Below are 19,240 nucleotides of genomic sequence, written 5' to 3'. Positions count from 1 at the left end.
GAATGGAGTCTGGCTCTTGATGGTAGAAGCAAGTTTGTGGGTTAAATCTGAGATGGATCCTAGAATAAATGGAAATAAGGGGAACCCAGGAAAGTGGCTGTTTCTAAGGGAGAGACCCTGGACTCAGAAGAGTGATCGCATAGGAAGCTCTGTTTCTCTGTCTCTCTGACTGTCTCTCTCTGTCTCTCTCTGACTCTCTCTGTCTCTCTCTCTCTGACTATTTTGGTCTCCGACTTTGTTCTGACTCATGTCCAGAAGCACACTGGGCAGCTGGTACCCATGTGTACAGGCTGTGGGTGCCGAGGTGGCAGCCTGCTTCCTCTCCTCAAAGGAGCCCTGTGTGTCACCCGGAAAAACCCAAGGATGAGAACAGTGGTCTTTCTGGACAAGACTGATGCCTGGGAGGCCCAGTGAGAAGGGAGAATAGAAAACACACTGTACCTGAGCAGCTGAGAGCCTCAGGTGGTTAAGGCTGCAAGGTCCGAGCCACACAGGAGCCCAGGACTGAGGAGTCACAGGCTGGGTGGGAAGTTGCGTGAGGGAGATGCTTACTTGCAGTCCTGCCGGGGCTTGGGGATGTACCCCGGGTAGGAGTCCTCCGTGATCGTCTTGCACATCTTGCTGTCGCGGTCAGAGGGGAGGAGGGTTCCAGACTTGACGAGGAGGCCGAGACAGTGGTCAAAGGTGTTGCGCTCTTCCGGCCCATCTTCCGTGAAGAAGCAGTGGCCCAAAGAGTTATAGCCTACAACATCCTTGACCTGCCGGGGTCAAGACAGGGGACAGGTCACCCAGCATCACCACTCATTTGCTCATTCATCCATTCCACACACACGCACAGCCTCAGGTGCCACCAGGCTCTGAGAGGGGCACTGGGCATTTGAAGATGGACCAGACATGGGTGTTGGGCTTGGGGAGGGTGGGTCAGGCAACAGAGCTGGACTTTAAAGTCCCTTCCAGCTGGGGTGTTGTGACCGAGGCTTTTCCTGCGGTGGGGAAAAGGACAAGAGGTTAGAATTGGCCCAAGAGGAGACTGTGGACGAGGTCCTGTGAGCCTAACCTGGTGAGGACACAGCGAGTACAGTGCTTACGAGGACTTAGAGGATTTCACCAAGAGGTCCCCCAGAAACGGCGGTGGGGAGAGTGCCACCTGGGGACAGCACCTGAGCCAGGCCAGGTGGGCTTATCGTAGTAAGACTGGCTCCTCACTCTGCCCTCATCCATCGACCCAAGCGAGCTTTGAAGCCCACAATCCATATCAAGCCTCATTTGCAGAAAGCCAAAAAGGGTCGCAAACTCCAGCTCTTCAATATCCTTCTTGGAATCACAGAGTCAGGGGGCTAAGCCTAGAAACCACTTGAAAACATGGAGAGGCCTGGGGTACAGTCTCTCAGACAAGTCTTTCAAGCTCTTTCCAGCCCACTCTCCCCACTTCACAATGAAGGAGTCCAGCTCCAGGATCTCCAAGGCCCCTCTGTGTCTGAATCTCAATGAACCTCTGAGAGCTAGAGGGTCCTCAGAGGGCCTCTGGGCAGAGCTGTACCATCTTGACTCTGCTCACCAGCATCCCTGACAAATTGGCATCCTGGTTCAATTGAATGGCCCAGACGAGATATTGGCTATCTCCCAAGGTGCCCTGTCCACAGTGGGGTGTGAGGATGGCAGGAAACACCTCACTACCTTGACTGAGATCTTCCATCTCCATCCCTGCCCCTGGGTCCTGACTGCCCAATGACATCACCCAACCAGGGAAACTCTTGCTCCCCTAAGACATCATTCAATGACATCATTCAACCTGATGCTGCAATAGGCCCTGGAAAAAATTCATCTATTACCCCCAAACAACTCCCCCTCCAGCACTGCTACCATTCAAGAGGTAATCCTGTATATTATGGGATGTTCAGCAACATCACTGGCCCCTACCCACTAGATGCCAGCAGAACCTTCTCAGCTGTGACAACCAGAAATATCTCCAGACATTCATTTCCAAGTATCCTATTGGGATAGGCTTCCCCAGTGATTCAGATGGTACAGAATCCGCCTGCAATGCAGAAGGAGTTTGATCCCTGCATTGGGAAGATCCCCTGGAGAAGAAAATGGCAACCGACTCCAGTATTCATGCCTGGAGAATCCCATGGACAGAGGAGCCAGACGGGCCACAGTCCAAGGAGTCAAAGAGTCGAACATGACTTAGCGACTAAACAACAATTCCACTGGGAAAGGGAATTGACAAAATTGCCCCTGCCTGAGAAGCACTAATCCAGGGTAAACACCTCACTTCCCTCCGAAGTCTCTTTTACGATAAATCTTACCTACTCCCCCAACTCCCACGCAGCCCTGCTCTAGAAGCATCCAGAACTAGGACCCTTCATGTCCCAGCACTGGCCTGGGTGCTTATACCTTTTAATCTTGCTGAAATCTTACATAATTCAATAATGATATTTTTTCTTTTAGAGATGGGGAAAATGAGACTGAGAAAGGTTAAGTGATTTGCCCAAGGTCATGCAACCCACATGTGTGAAACCAGGGCTGAAACCCCAGTTTTCTGTGTCCATTCACCTGTAAGGGTGGGTCACAAGCACAGCTGCCCTGTGTCAAGCAAGCTCTCTGTTCTCTCAAACAAGTATCACCTCCTTGATCTTTGATAATAGGCAAGGGCGTGGTCTTGAATGCTATTCAGTCCCTCAATAAGCATTTTAGCCAATACCAAGGTCATGCAATGGGACTGCTTCCTTTCCTCCTAGTGAGCAATGCAAGTTTCTTATAAATAGCCTGGGCAGACAAGCCTGGGAGGAAGAGGTGAGAAAGCATGGGCTGCTCATCCTGGCAGGGACACCTGAGAGCGAGTTCAATGCCTTCACTTTACAGAGGAGGACACTGAGGCCAGAGGAGGACGGTGGAGCCATGTTCAGACCCGGGCCTCCTGCCTGCCGCCCACAGTTCCTCTTAAGTCCCATACACCCAGTTGCCCGTTGTCTGGATCATACTTTGGTTGTCATCCTTTGAATCCGAGTGAATAATGAATACATTCTTATTCTAACAAATGCCTGAAAAAGAAATTCCCTCCTCTTGAGTTGTGCTCTGGAGAGAAAAATCCTTATTGAAATGAATAAAAATAACTCCTATTTGCTGGGTGTGAAATGCTTTGCATATATTATCTCATCCAATTCTCATCCAAACTACTATTCCCTTTCGACCAATGACACCGAGACTGCTTCAGTTAGAATGACCATGTAGTTTATTGTCTCAACCAGGACATTTTTGAGAGTGAAAGTGGGAACTATTAATACCAATTAACTATCAACTATTAAATATAATTAATAATTATTGAGTTAATAATTATATTAACATAACTACGAATTAACTATTATTTATTAGTAATTAATTTAGGGACAACAGGTGTAAACTGGAACTGTTTGATGCAAATCAGGGCATAGGGTCACCCCAACTACGAAGACTTCCTCCTGCAACCTGCATACAGTATGGAAAGGAAATGACTGAAACAAATACAAATAGGGGGAGTGGATGGGATGCACTGGGAGAGTGGGATTGACAAATAAATACTACTATGTATAAAACAGATTCATGCTGATATATGGCAAAAGCCATCACAATATTGTACAGTAATTATCCTGCAATTAAAACCAATTAATTAATTTAAAAAAACAGATAACTAATGAGAACCTACTGCATAGCTCAGGGAACTCTACTCAGTGCTCTGTGGTGATCTAAATGAGAAGGAAATTCAAAACAGAGGGGATATATGTGTATGTATAGCTGATTCACTTTGCTGTATAGCAGAAACGAACACAACATTGTAAACCAACTATACGCCAATAAAAATTAATTTAAAATATAAAACAAATTCAAACAGAATTTTTTGTATACCTGATTCTGCCTTCTAGGGTAAGTATGATATAATTCGTCTTAGAGAGAAACTTGGCCATAAGTATGACCTTATTAAAAGGAAGACTGTAATTTCTGAGCTTTTGCCATTTCTGCCTCCTCTTTTTTTTTTTTTTTTTTGAGCTGCTAAGGAAAAGAGCTTTGGAGTAGGCGGTGATTTGTTTTGCAGCCTGTGTTAATGAGCTTTTGAAAATGCAAATATAAGTTGGAAAAGGAAACCGAGAACTCAGTCATTCTGCCTAATGAGGAAAAGAGTGAGTTTCTAAGGAGGCCCGGGACAGGTGGGGGAGGGCACTGCAGGACCCCCACAACCAGGTAGAGGGAAGGAGGGCTTGAGAAGAAAAACCAGTCTCTCCATTTCCAGTTGATGTCTGTGCTGATCTGTGATGCACACTCCTCAACACCCCACCTCAGCCCATCTCCTTCCCACTCTGCCAGGAGAAGCCCTAGCCTCTGAACCTTTGGGGAAAAACAGGGCCAAGGGTCTGTTTTCTTCATTTGGGCTCAGGAGGGAAGGAGAGATGAGAGCAGCTCATGAATCAAGAAATGAGTAAGGGACTTCCCTGGTGGTCCAGTGGTTAAGAATCTGCCTGCCAGTCATGAGCCACGAGTTTGATTCCTAATTCAGGGAGATCCCACTTCCCCTGGCTTCTCCAGTTTTCGTCTCCATGGAGATGCCCCCTTGCAGCACTGCCCTGATAGAAGCCCCTGACAGCGGCCCTCCAGCCCCACCCACAGCACTTTCCGTGCTCTGACCACCCCTACTCCACGTGAGTCTGTTTCCCACACGAGGCTTAGAGTGGGTGAGCAACTTGCCCAAGGTCCATAGCTCAACACCTGTGGACCAAGCCCTTTTAGGCTATGCCCCCAAACCCATGCTGTCCACTTTATACTGATGAGTGGCCCTGCTAGGAGAATTTACTATAATGTACTAGGAAGTGGTGGGCATGGTGTAAACCAGAGTAAAGCCCACCTTGGGGCAGGGGTGCTATGACTTTGCCCCAGTCCATTGTGGCCAGGCAGGAATGTGGGTCTAGTGTTGCCAATTCAGCCTACTTCTCAAAGGAAGCCAAGAATCCAAGATTTTACGTGAAATCTCTCCATTTTCAAGTGATGAAAACTCATTCAACTGTTTCTTTAAACACTTAAGCCAAAAAACACACATCTGGCCACTGGGTTCAGTTTGCTGGGTGCCATTTTGTGACATCCGGTTTAAAAGTTCACAGAGGATGTGAGTTTGGTCCATTGAAAGAAAGTTCCATTTCATGAAAAATTATCAAATATTTCTCTAAACATGATACAAGCCAAACAAAACACAAACTGGATTCAGCATGCAGGTGCCATTTTGTAACATCCAGCTTTAAAATTATGGAGGATGTAAGCTGAGTTCACTTAAAGAAGGATCAACTGAGTGTAAAAATTATCTGTGCAAATCAGGACAAGCCACACACACACACACACACACACACACACACCCGCACACACCAACTTACTAATGAAGGCATTTCCCCCAGTGCTTATTGCTCTGAAGACACTTGGTTCAACAGAAGAAAAGGGGAAAGGCCCCTCTCCTGCCACCGCTGCAAGCCTGTCAGGCAGGCTTGGCATGACCCCTGCCTCATTTGCAGTTAAACAGATTCATCATGACACACAGTCATGGAATGATCCTTGGGCAAACCAAGGAGCAGAAGAGCTAGACTCCCTGTGACCACTGAGTGCTCACCCATCTCTGTAGCTTGGTGCCCTTTAGCAAGGACACACCCTTATTTTCTCCTTTTTTGGTGGGTTACCTCTTCTCAATTGATATTGTTCTCAAATCTGAGCCAAGGATGGTTCCACACCCAATGGCCCGGGACCAAGTGACTAGATCTAAAACATCCAACCATTGCTAACGATCCCTGGGCCCAGCAGAAAGCAGATTGGCATCAGGGAGGGAAATGAAGGAGATGAAGGGGCTCTGGATCCCTTGCTGCCCTGGGAAGAAAGTGCTTACCAACAAGCCATTGGAGCCGTGGACAGTGACACAGCGGGAGAATGTGTGATGGATGGAGAGATCCTTGACATACGTGGGCGGGTCGTAGCCCCCCTTTTCATCCACGTCTCCTGCCAGGTGGAAGTGGATTGGGTACTGACCAATCAGCTGCTGGCCCATGTGCTTCAGCTCCACGCCCTCCAGGTGTGCGGCCTTGAATCCCAGTGCAAACTGAGAGAGCAGAGCCCAGAGTCAGAAGGGGTCCATGGGGTTGCTCCCTGATCCCCCTCGCTGGTGCCCACATTTCAGAAATGCACATACACATGTTGTCCTCAGAATGTTTCACCTAGCCCCACCTCAGGGACTCAGTAAATCAAAGACATTCTCTGCAAATGGATTGAGATGCCTGACTCTTCCTACCTCACTGGAGACAGGGTGCTGCTGATAATATAGTGATGTGCAGGGCAACGGATTGTGTGGGATCAAGAGGTGCAGCGGGAATGTGCAGTGGCTGAGGTTTGCCTCAACCTTCTTTTCCTGCCTCCTAAGCTACTGAGCATAATGAGAAAAGGGTAACCCTGAGATAACCTGGGGGACGCTAGCAAGAAGTGTGCCCTAGGAGGGTTAGGGAGTCCAAGAGAGAATGGACCCTGGGGCAGTAACAGCCCAAGTTGTGGTCCACCATCTGAGGCCCTCTCCTGGCTGGGGGAAGGGAAAGCTGAGCTTGGGGTCTTCATCAGCCCGTGACTCTAGTAGTGTGTGTGTGAGCTGTAGGGTGTTCCACACTCTTATGTCATAGTACACTCAGAGCCATTCCTACACATTTCAAAGGACCCACTTGATCACAATGAATGTCTATACTCCAGGAACTCACCATGAAAGCACAGTTCAAAAACAACTCCTGCCCCAGGTTGAGCTCTGCTAACTTCTACTAGGGAAGGATGACTTCAGGACATGCTAACCATTCCTTCCAAAAACAGGTTAGGGTTAAATGCCCCTTAAATGCCCCTTCTTTTATAAAGTCCTCAGGGTTAACTAATGAAGAAAGGGAATGAAAGCCATGATTGAAAATTGAAAACCATGAAAGCAGGAAGCACAATGTGATGGGTGCCACGTGCCTGGGGAGTAGGAGATGTTCCTTGTCATCTCTCTCATCCGCAAGTACTGACAGATGGAATTGCACACCAGTGGATAATACACAAGACTCCTCCAGCTTCCAGAGAGTACCCCTCTCTTGATCCTACCCCTTGCCTCCCAATCCCTTCCCTACTAAGCACCCCTACCCCCAGGATGGCATCATGCAAATCCTCCTGGTTGGGTTGACGGACTCTGCCAGGTAGATTCGTCATACCTTGATGTGGCCCCCAAAGGTGTCGAAGTCAAAGAAGTTGCAGAGGTGGTTGCTGTAGGGGTAGCACTCAGCCTCCATCTCCCCCATCACCACGATGTTCCGGCTCAGGAGTCCCACCTCGGCACGCATGTCCACGCCGTCAATCTCCTCCCCGATGTGCAGGTACATCGGCTTGCCTAGGGCAGAAGAAGGGAAGCAGGGAGCATCAGAGGTGCTGCCTGAATCTACTGTGCCCAGGACCCACCAGGTGCTTTCACTGCTTCTGTGGTACCTGGGGTTGTCCATGACCCTGACCCCCATTTTACAGAAGAATGAAGCCCAGGGAGATGAAATTACTTGCCTGGATGAAGAGCCAGACATAAATGCTCACATCTGAAGCCCATGGTAGACATGGCTATTTGTCCCCTAATTCCTACCCTCTTTCTGCTTATCAGTACTAGAAACTTCTATTTTAGCTGATGCAAGACTCCCCGGGACAACCATACTCCCTAGCCTCCCTGCAGGTCAGCGTGGTCAGAGGCAATGCGTGCACCGTGCAGGTGGCTCCCGCTCTCCCCTGGGGCTGAGATGTGGGCGCTGGTGGTGGGCCATCCTTGCCTATGTGAGAATATACCCTGGAGATGGCACAGCAACCAGAAGGAAGAAACCTGGGCTGTGGATGATCCCACAGAACTCACGCCCTAGACTGCCTACCAGTTGGGTTTCTTACAGACACAAGACAAACCCCCTCTTCAAAGCCGCTGTGGTAAAGCCTAGCATGCTGCAGTCCATGGGGTTGCAAAGAGTCGGACTAGACCGAGAGACTGAACAACAACAAAAACAATAGGCTGCCTTTAAATTTAGCTCGTCCCTGAGACTGCTGACCTGGCTCCTAGGTGCTGTCTCTTTCTTCTGAGGATGTAATTATAGACAGCAACAGTCTCTTGTGCTGATTTGCAGCCCGAACCATACCACGGACACTGCTTGGCTTTCACTGTGACCTTGACTAGAGCAGCAGGGCACAGAGCTCGGCCCCTCGATACCACTGGTGCCCACATGCAAAGGCTGTGGTTGTACTGAGCCCCGAGTTGCACCCACTGACAGTAACCTCACCCTGCCCTCTCATCCAGGGGGAGGGCTGGCTCCTCTGTCCAGTCCTTCACCTAGCTCACATCCCGTGGGTGGGTCTGTACTTTTTCAAAGGATGTTTATTGCCTTGGATTTCTGCAGACTCAGGGAGGCGGTGGTTTCTTTGAAGCATCTCAGTTCAAGATGCGAGACCAGTGCCTGGCAAAGCTGAGAAAATATTCCCTTTGGAATTGGTATTCACCTCCTCTGGCTACAGAAACAACTGACCACAAATTTAGTGGTTTAAGACAACAGAAATTTCTTATTCTTTTTTGGTCATGCCATGTGGCATGTGAGATCTTAGTCCCCCAACCAGGGATGAAACTCATGCCCGCTGCAGTGGAAGCACGGAGTCCTAACCACTGGACTGTCAGGGAAATCCAAAGACAACAGAAATGTCTGACAGTCCTGGAGTTCAGAAGTTCAAAATCCATTCCACCAGGTTACAGTCAGAAGTCGACAGTGCCGGTTCTGTTGGGAGGCTCCAGGGAGAGTTCGCTCCTGGCCTTTTGCAGATCCAGACAGTGGTCAATGTTCCTGGGTTGCTGTTCAGTCACTCAGTCGTGTCTGATTCTTTGTGACCCCCTGGACTGCAACACGCCAGGCTTTCACTATCTCCTGGAATTTGCTCAAGCTCATGTCCATTGAGTCGGTGATGTCATTCAATCATCTCATCCTCATCCACTTCTTCTGCCTTCAATCTTTCCCTCTGACTCTGACATTCCTATATCTCTCTTTTAAGGACCATTTTGGGCTTCCCTGGTGGCTCGGTGGTAAAGAATCCACCTCCAATGCAAGAGACGTGGGTTCAGGCTCTGGCCTGGGGAAGATACCACATGCTGCGGACCAACTAAGCCCGTGTTTCACACCTACTGAGCCTGGGCTCTAGAGGCACTGCCGCCGCCAAGTCGCTTCAGTCGTGTCCGACTCTGTGGGGACCCATAGACGGCAGCCCACCAGGCTCCCCCATCCCTGGGATTCTCCGGGCAAGAACACTGGAGTGGGTTGCCATTTCCTCCTCCAATGCATGAAAGTGAAAAGTGAAAGTGAAGTCGCTCAGTCGTGTCCGACCCTCAGCGACCCCATGGATTGCAGCCTACCAGGCTCCTCTGTCCATGGGATTCTCTAGGCAGGAGTACTGGAGTGGGGTGCCATTGCCTTCTCAGAGGTGGGAAAACTGTAACTACTGAGCCCAAGTGATGTAACTACTGAAGCCCACACACCCGAGAACCCATGCTCCGCAACAAAAGAAGCCACTGCAATAAGAAGCTTCTGCATTGCAACTGCAACTAGAGAGTTGCCCTGCTCACCACAACTAGAGAAAAGCTCATGCAGCAATGAAGACCCAGCACAGCCAAAATTAATAAATAAATACTTTAAGGACCCTTTTGATTTCACCAAGCCCACCCAGATAATCCAGGCTCACCTCCCATCTCATGAGCCTTAACTTAAGGACATCAACCAAGTCCCTTCTGCCACCAAGGTAATATTCGCACACAGCTCCAAGGAGCACAGAATCCTACCCAGCCACCCGCAGGATGAACAGAGTAAAACCCAGACTCTTGTGGGCTTATCCACCATCACTCCCTCACAGCCCTTTCTGCTCCAGCCAGACCTCACCACCCATCCTATCCACAGCGAGCCTCTGCTTTTTACATCTTAGAGATTTTACCTAAGCTGCTCTCTCTGGCCAGGACAGCCTCCTCCCTTTGCCCATGGAGCAAATCACTTTGTTCCTCATGATCTAGCTCCTTTTCAGTGAAGTCTTCCCCGACCATCCTCAACGTCAGCCTTCACATCTTGGGGTCCCCACAGCGCTCGACAGAGCCAAGAAACCAGGACATGCATCCCCAGGTTTCCAACCACCCCTCAGAGTGTATGCATTTCAGAGTTCAGGGGGCTCCTCTCGATTTGTCAGCATCCACTTTAAAATATGGTGTGTCCAGGGACTTCCCTGGTGGTCCAGTGGTTAAGACTCTGTGCTTCCAATACAGGGGGAGCGGGTTAGAGTCAGGGAACTAAGATCCCACATCTTGAGTGGCGTGGCCAAAAAAAAAATGATGTGGAGACAGTATGGGAACAAGAGGTTTCTGTTCCTGGGGGTGGCCAGAGGGCCCTCCTCAGGAATTCAGTCTCAACACAACTGGAGGGGAGAGACAGAGGATGGGGAGGACTGTGGCCCAGGAGCCAGGCTGTCCGAGTCAGAATCTGACTCAGATCATTGCTGTGGATCCCTGAACACGTCATTTAAGCTTCCTGAACCTCAGACTCCTTATCTATACAATGGAGACAATCATAGCACACATCTCCAAACGCAGAGACAGTTGTGAAATGAATTAATCCAGGGAATGTGCCCGGAACAGCCCTGGGCACATGGTAGGGGGCTAGTGCTCCCACCATTGGCTTCACGCTTATGATGGGAGTTCATAGAAAGTAGATTTGACAGCTTTCTCGGTTCCATGGGCTGGGGTGGAGGGGTGGAGGAGGGAAAGAAGCCAGGGGTAGGGGGGACTTCCAGGTGGATGGAGGCACTCTGTTGATTAGAGTCCTGGGACCAGAGGTGGGAAGACAGACTGAGAGCTGGGAGAAGTCTCCAGTCCCACCACCTCCTCCCCCGCCTGCAGTGGGGCTTCCCTATCAGGGCTCTGACAGACCTCATGGCTGCTTTATCTGCCCTGCCGCTGTGTTCACAGGCCACTCCCAGGCCGCGATGCCAGGGAAGCTGTGCACTCTGCTTTCTCAGCATCCTGTCCTGTCTGCAGAATTCTCCCAGCTGGCCTCCACCCACCCTCCCTTCCTTCTCTAAGCTCTGATACAGGAAGGCCAAAGGTAGGGGGTATTGAGAGCGGGGGTGGAGCGGTTGGGCTGGGGTGTGGGGTAAAGCAGGCAGGCATGGCCAAACCGGATTTGTCTCAAATAATCCAGAAGGGCTGTGAGCACAGACGAGGGGTGGGAAAGGCGTGGGGTGTAGAGGGACCCACACAGGAACAAAACTGACCTTTCTGAGTGCTCACCCTACGGCTGGTTCTACAATGCCCCCTCTCTGCAGCGCAGTCATGGCACAGGACACTCTGGGCTCAAGAGAAAAACGAACATCGAGGATCTTCCACCCTGCGCATGTGGTTCCCGACCTAGCATGATCCAGGGCTTCTGGGGGAGGGGGCAGTGGGGCCTGCCCTTCTCAGACCATGGGGACAAGCCCAGAGGGACTTGGGCTGGAGGGTCCCGGAGAGGCAGATTTAAGCTATAGAGTGCCCTAGATTCCGCCTCCTGTCTAGTCATCTTTGAGTGAAGATGCTGAGAGAACACACAGCCTTCGAACTTGAGAGCTCTGACTCTGAATCTTGGCTCATATCCTCCAAGAAGACTTGCTGGGTCTACAACAGCAGCAATCCCCAGAAAGTTCTGAGATGAAGGGCATGCTCTACTCCGTGTCAGCTACTGGCCCCGGTGGTCACTGAACTCTTAAAATCTGGCTAGTATGACTGAGGAATGGAATTTCCTTTTTAAAATTAATTTTAATTACATTTATATAGCCATAAATGGTTGGTGGCTACCATAGTGGAAAGCATTAGTCTAGACATTTAATTTCCATGAAGAAATGAAGAAGATGTTTCCTCATCTGGGTCATGCAGAAAACAGTAGCCTTCACCTTTTTATGCTATCATCGAGAGTGAGAAAGATGGTTCCTGTAAAGTGTTTAGCATATTGTAGGAAACTCAAAAAATGTTAATACTAATTAACAGTAGTATTACTTAAAAGTGTGTGTGTGTGTGATATTGGGTGGTTACAAGCCAAGTGGGAAGTGGAGAATGAAAACAGGGTAGAAAATAGAAGACATTTTCCACTGCCATGTCAGGAGGTGTTGAGAATCGCACTGTGGTTGGCAAAACTTGGAAATATTTTTTTTTAGATGATTCACACGTTTTCATGACTTTGTTATCCCCATCTGTTTCCCATCAGAAAAGCCTTAAAATGCAAAAAGTCCTGTTTACTGGAATTTGGGGGCAGTGAGGAAAGAGGAGCCAGGAAGGCTGCACCCCACTCTGCAGCCAGCCTGGGGAGGAGGACACTGATCGGTAACTGGGTGGCGGCACCATTTTGGAAAAGAACAAAGCAGCTGGAGTCCCCGCTCCATGTCACCAGGGAATGTACAGCCAGAGAATGGGCTTGGAACCGAAGAGGAGAAATGAGGGCCTCCCCAGGACAGACAGACAGACACATACACACACCTTACCTGGGACTTTTCTCACTGGGGGTGCTCTTTTCACAAAAGCCCTAAAGCTTCTGAACAAGATGGTCCCACCCTTGCTTAAGGGAGCACGGGGGAGGCTGGGTTGTGGGACTTGGAGATACAGACATGGGCAGTCATGAACCAAAGGAGCTTGGAGGGTCCTGACGTGGGGGTACGCTCCTCTCTACTCACTCTTTCCTCCTTGGTCTTCCCAGGACCCGGAGCAGCCCTGAACAGTCTTCAAGAAGCTGCTAGAACCACTGGTCAGACACTGCCACCTGGAGCCATGCTTGATCATTTACCCCTGAACCATGCTGTGGGGCGAGGCAGAAGTGCCCTCATATCACATGGTTCCCTTTCTCAAGGTCACTCATGGCACTACCTGCTGTCCTGTTAGGTCTTGTTTGTGTTGAAATCTCCCTCCAGGCCTAGAGGTGCCCAGCACTGAGGTGCAGATGGGGGCTGGTGTGAACAGACCAGGGACTCTTCCAGGGGTGCTCCTTCTTCTCCCTCCCTGAAGGCTGGGCCTCAAAGGCAGGCTTTCACCCCCCTAGAAGCCACAAATGCAGCCCCAGAATCAGGGTCACCTCACAGAGGGCAGTGACAAAGCTCACACGTCTGAATGCCACTCCTGCCAAGCGCCCCAGAGGACTCCTGGCATCCCAGAAGGCCTGTCTGCCTCTACTGTCCTTGGGAGACACAAGTCATCCAGGGAGGACCCAAGGGTCTGGCACTCACTAGGAACTGCTTCCCTTGGTGCCATCCTGTAAGTGGGGAGCAAGGAAGTCTAAAAAGTCATTGCACTTAGAAGAAAGCCCCCAAATTCTTTCTCAAGCACACTTCCACTAGCCAAAAAGACTGTGTCAAATTTTACTTTTTGTAGTTTTGTTTCTAAGATAATAGATACTTTCAGTATGTTGGTTATACTTTCTCAATCCACAGTATTCTTCTACCTCCAGATTCTAATACTTCTCTAGGTACAATGGTCCTGTGGCAGCTGATATATTTAAAAAAATTTTTATTGGGTTATAGTTGATTTACAGTGGTGTGTTAATTTCTGCTGTACAGCAAAGTGAATCAGTTATATATATATACATATATACATACATACATACATGCCCTCTTTTTAAAACTCCTTTCCATATAGGCCGTTACAGAGGACTGAGTAGAGTTCCCTGTGCCGTATGCTGCTGCTGCTGCTAAGTCGCTTCAGTCATGTCCGACTCTGTGCAACCCCAGAGATGGCAGCCCACCAGGCTTCCCTGTCCCTGGGATTCTCCAGGCAAGAACACTGGAGTGGGTTGCCATTTCCTTCTCCAACGCATAAAAATGAAAAGTCAAAGTGAAGTCCCTCAGTCGAGTCCGACTCTTAGCGACCCCATGGACTGCAGCCTACAAGGCTCCTCCATCCACGGGATTTTCCAGGCAAGAGTACTGGAGTGGGGTGCCATTGCCTTCTCCTTATCAGTCATCTATTTTATACACAGTAATATGTATGTGTCAAGCTCAATCTCCCAATTAATCCCTCCTGCTCTTTACTCCCTGGTAACCATAAGCTTGTTCTCTACATCAGTGACTCTATTTCTGTTTTGTAGATAAGTTCATTTGTACCTGTTTTTTAGATTCCACATATAGCAGCTGATATTTTTTAATGCCTAGTATTGATTTTCCTTTCTCTGCTAATACATCTCAGTTTTCCTCTGGGGAGTGACTGTATCCATGCAATGCAGTCTTCGAAGGACAGTTAATGATGGTGTCCTAGCCAGAGGGTAAGCATGTGAGCCATCAACCCAATCAATGCTGTCTCCTGGAAGGTAACTTTCAAGCACTATGTCCCAGGACATGCAAATAGTGATGCCTTAAGGAGGCTGCCCATGCATTCCTGCACCCCAGACCCCTGAAGCTGCCCTATTTCTGGTCTTTGTTTGCAGCATGACTGCCCAGCTTCTATTTAGCTCTCTAAGTTGAATAGTTTCTCAATTAATTTCTATGTTGTTTAAGGTGGTTGAATTGGATTCTGTCGCTTACAACCAACGACTCTAATCAATACATGACTCCCCTCCCCAAAGAATAATTGCCCTGGACTATAAACAAGGTCTCTTTTTACATCTTTGTTGTTGTTGTTTAGTCACTAACTTGTGTCCAACTCTTCGTGATCCCATGGACTGTAGCCCACCAGGCTCCTCTGTTCACGGGACTTCCCTGGCAAGAATACTAGATGGGTTGCCATTTTCTCCTCCAGGAGATCTTCCTGACCCAGGAATCAAACCCTCATCTCCTGCATTGGCAGGCGGATTCTTTACCACTGAGCCATTTGGGTAGCACCCTTTTACCTCTAACCATCTACAATTCCAGTAACCTCACATAACATAAATAACCAGGGCATTTAAGTCAAGATTTAGGAGAAGAAGAAGGAAATGTAAAAGGTAGAGAAAGAAGACATTTACATTTTTGTGGTAAGTTAAATTATTGCTAACAAATATACACTCCCTCCCCTCTGTTTTAATGGGAGAAATAGAGTTCCCCGTTCATGTTAAGCTGGACCGTATTATCTATTGGAAGGTAGGTGTGAGAGGGTTCAAGTTTGGAGCTCAGGCAGGCCTTAGGAGTCCTCCTGTGATTCTGTTCACTTCTCCGCCACGAACAATAATATGTCCTTGGGAAGAATGAGAGTCACATGGAACTGACCCAAACCCAACCCTTGGAGTCAAGTTTAGTCTAGAAAAGCTGAACCCTACATAGCCTATTAGTAAGAAATAAAAGTTTGCTATGAAATTTTAAGAAATTTTTGTTGTTGTTGTTATGCAGCATTATCATGGCTATAGCTGACTGATACAAATTTGTTTTTATTTCAGTCAACTTTAAGCCTAGCAATTTTCAGTTTCATCTAGCCTAGGAAGGGGTAAGCAAATGTCCTACCTGCTACTTTGACCTGGTTGGGGGCACAGGTTCTGCAGGGGAGCACCTGGAACTCTTCTGCCTGGTACATGGAGTAATCGGTACTGGCAACAACCAGGGTGTCCCCAGGCTTCCACGACTGTACATTGTCTTCCAGATGCAGGATGGTGCTGTTCACGTTGGTGTCGATGGTGACGGTGAGTTTGGGCCTCACTATAACCCAAAATAGGAGACACTGAGAGATAAACCTTTGCTCCTGGCAAACTTCCACCTCTTCCCTTACCCTCCCTAAATCAGTAAATGCCAGGTTTGCCTATCCAAAACCCAAATCACCAGGCTCGCCCCGAACCAGTCTTGGTATGGTTTTTTTTTTTTTTTTTTAGTCATCAAAAAACCCTACCAGAACAGAGCCATTCATTAGCTCTGGGCAGGGGAATTTTCCACTAACTCCTTAGCTGGAGTTAAATGGGGCTGTCTCTCCACACCCACTTTGCAAAAGATGTAAAACAAATATAGTTTCTCTCAACTATTATTTACAGTAGCTGTCAGCCTCCCCTTCCAAAAAACTCCCATCCCTAATGACTGCCTTCTGGAGATGGCCAAGTGCCCTCGAGAAGAAACCGACCATTTCCAACCCCTGCTAACAAGCACCTCGGGAACTGGGTTTAAAATAATAGCATCCAGAGAGGCCATGGGCTACGTATCTCTGTGGGGGCGGGCTGCAGGAAGGTCAGCTCCGTCCACGGAACCCTGGTTGCCTTGAATAGGCCCTTCCCCTTCCTGAAAGGCGTATGGGCAGGGTGGGGCTCCACTGGCTCCTGCCAACTCCGAGGACCCTCCCACGGTTCCTGTGTCATAGAAGGGCTCTCCATCGAGAACTTGGCAGGAGCGCCATGTCACTGAGATGCCCGGAGGTGGCTGACCCCGCCGCCCAAACTCGCAGTGGATAGCTGCCAGCTGGAGGAACCGAGCCACGGAGGCAAGAGTGTCCCCAGTAAGGGGCTGCTTACCAGGCTTTCCGCACAGGAACCGCACACGGTAGCTCTGGCAGGCTTGGCCCCGGTCGTAGCACACAAACCTGTAATCCTGGCCTCTTTTATAGACAACCTCAGTGGTGAGGTTGACTCCATCCAGTGTAGTGGCCTGGGAATGGCACAGAAATTACAAAGTCATTTCTCGTTGTAAAGAAGGAAGGTGATGATTAATGTTACAAACATATACTCGCAAGTCTAAAATTGCTGCTGCGAAACTTATTTACAATGGCCTTTAGACTATTATTCTAACGTTTCCCCTTCTCTATTCTGTTATAAGAAGGGCAGCATGAAGTCACAGGGTGGATAAAAATCTTGCCTGGGGTCCCACCATATTTGGTATCCAAACCAGTGAGTGACTACACTGGGGAACAGTTTACAGAGTGTTTATCACCACCACATGCTTTTTTAAGAGCTGGGCGGGCTGCTTTCTACTCTCCCCGATCCAGAGGTCCACAGTGGCCAACATTTACTGAAGACTCATTGGATCAACCTGCTGGTGCCCAAATGTGACTCCATATCCTGTGGGGAGTCTTTAAAAATACTCTTGCTGGGGCTTCTCTGGTGATCCAGTGGTTAAGAATCCGCCTGCCCATGCAGGGGACATGGGTTTGATCCCTGGTCTGGGAAGATCCTCGGAGCAACTAAGCCTGTGTACCACAACTACTGAGTCTGTGCTCTAGAGGCAGTGAGACGCAACTACTGAGCCCATGTGCTGCAACCACTGAAGCCTGAGTGCCTAGAGCCTGTGCTTGGCAGCAAGAGAAGCCACCAAAATGAGTAGCCTGCACACCACAACTAGAGTAGCTCCCACTCACTGCAACTAGAGAAAGCCGATGCAGCAGCAAAGACCCAGTGCAGCCACCAAAAAAAAAAAAAAGTGCTCACGCTCAGGCTCCATCCTCAGAGTCTTGGATTTGATTGTGTCCAGGGTACAACCTGGACAAGAGAACTTTGAAAGACTGCCCCAGGTGATTCCAATGGGAAGTTAAGTTTGAGAACCCTTTTTGTAGTTATGGAGCTCCATACATTTTTTTTCAATTTGTTTTTTATTTTTTGGCCTCACTGTGCACCACATGAAATCTTAGTTCCCTGACGAGGGAATGAACCCTCACTCCCTGCCTTGGAAATGCAGAATCTTAACCACTGGGGGCCACTAGGGAAGTCCCTGAATTCTGTACATTATTAACATACATTATTGCATTCCCTCTTCCTGGCTCTGAGGTCTATGAGGTTGATGCTGGTTTTAAGGATCTGGAAACATACTCAGAGAGGTTGGGTAACTTGCCCAGCATCACACAGCTGGTAAGAGGCAGGGCCAGAATCTGAATCTGCACTCATCCAGTGATAGAGCGGTGCCTCGCAGCCCCTTGCGCTGCTGTTCTTACTGCGTTCAGTGTCTGTCTCCTACCAGGGGGGTGGTGGGCTCTGGAAGGGCCAGGGATTGCTTCTTCCCTGATCTCAGCATCCAATCCAAGGCCAGGCACGCAGCAGAGTCTCAGCTGATGGCAGCTCCAAGGCCAGGTAGAGAATCTTAGGAGTGGGTTCAGAGGAGGGCATGGTCCCTGCCAGCTGGGGCTCACCCCGGGGCCGGAGTGTGTCTGCACCACGACAGTGGCTGTCATCAGAGACTTGCAATTTAGAGCAAGGGCCGCAGCTGTTGTCCTTTTTGGCACAAAGACCAAAGGGACCAGGGCTAGGCAAATAGGAAAGCGAAGTATAGCCCATCTAAAAAAAGGCGGGGAGCAGCAGATATTCATTGTCTGTGGTTTGGGAGGAGAGCTGTGGAAATTTGAGTTTAGCCAGAATAAAAATTCAGGCCTTTCCACAGGCCACATGCTCACAGTCCTTATCTGGGGTGGTTCCTGCAGCAGAGAGGCAGGCACTGCCGACTCACCCTTAGAGGAAATCACAAAGGCTCACAGGGATTTAGGTGCAAGTTCAAGGTCACCTGACTGTCAAGCCCACTCCTCTGACTCCCAGATCTTTCCCCCTGAGGCCAGCATGTTTTTCAGTAGGATATCCCTGAATATTGAGAACTGAGCCTAAAAACATCATGCCGGGGAGCTGGACATTTTTTAAGGTACAACATCCAACAAAAATTTCAAGAAAACCTCTATTCAATTTTATTGCTTTTCTTTTTCTCCCTTATAAATCATAAGAATGACCTCAGTTTTGGACAAGAAGAGTAAAAAGGGCTTTCCCACTGTTCAGTGAACTTGATCTTCACTTTAAGTAGACACAATGTGATTGTTATTCTTGATAATAATTATAAAATAACTAGCAATATCATAGGCTTCCCTGGTGGCTCAGTGGTAAAGAATCCGCCTGCCAATGCAGGCAGGTGATGCAGGTTTGATCCCTGGTCTGGGAATATCCCCTAGAGAAGGAAATGGTAACCCACTCCAGTGTTCTTGCCTGGGAAATCCCATGGACAGAGGAGTCTGGCAGGCTACAGTCCTTGGGGTCACAAAAGAGTCAGGCACAAGTTAGCAACTAAACAAGCAATATCATAATAAATAATAATATAAACAATTTTAAAATAATAAAAGAAAATTATGGGACTCGCTGTAGGTCAGAAGCTTCATGTATTGCTGCATTAAATCCACAAAATAATCCCATGAAGGAACAATTATTATCTCCATTTTGCTTAGGAGGAAATTGAGACACTAAATTAAATCAGCTTGACTGATAGATATGGCCAAGATTGCTAGTGAGGAACCCAGGGTGCAACATTTAAGGCA

The 19,240-nt window shown here is 48.8% G+C and overlaps 1 protein-coding gene across 2 annotated transcripts in view; it reads right to left on the bottom strand.

Annotated features, from left to right (window-relative positions):
- Positions 1–19,240, bottom strand: part of CEMIP (cell migration inducing hyaluronidase 1) — a 160,219-nt gene that overhangs the window by 32,039 nt on the left and 108,940 nt on the right. For both annotated transcript variants that reach the window (XM_027521094.1, XM_027521095.1), the window contains exons 10-14: positions 16,476–16,608; positions 15,487–15,678; positions 7,227–7,402; positions 5,897–6,106; positions 553–758 (exon numbers count right to left, since the gene is read on the bottom strand). In XM_027521094.1, coding sequence (XP_027376895.1) covers positions 553–758; positions 5,897–6,106; positions 7,227–7,402; positions 15,487–15,678; positions 16,476–16,608 — 917 coding nt within the window. The remainder of the gene's footprint in view (positions 1–552; positions 759–5,896; positions 6,107–7,226; positions 7,403–15,486; positions 15,679–16,475; positions 16,609–19,240) is intronic.

Source organism: Bos indicus x Bos taurus, chromosome 21, assembly GCF_003369695.1.
Source record: "Bos indicus x Bos taurus breed Angus x Brahman F1 hybrid chromosome 21, Bos_hybrid_MaternalHap_v2.0, whole genome shotgun sequence".
Lineage (NCBI taxonomy): Eukaryota > Metazoa > Chordata > Mammalia > Artiodactyla > Bovidae > Bos > Bos indicus x Bos taurus.
The sequence above is the reverse complement of the archived record's forward strand: the minus strand, read 5'-3'. Positions and strand labels throughout refer to the sequence as shown.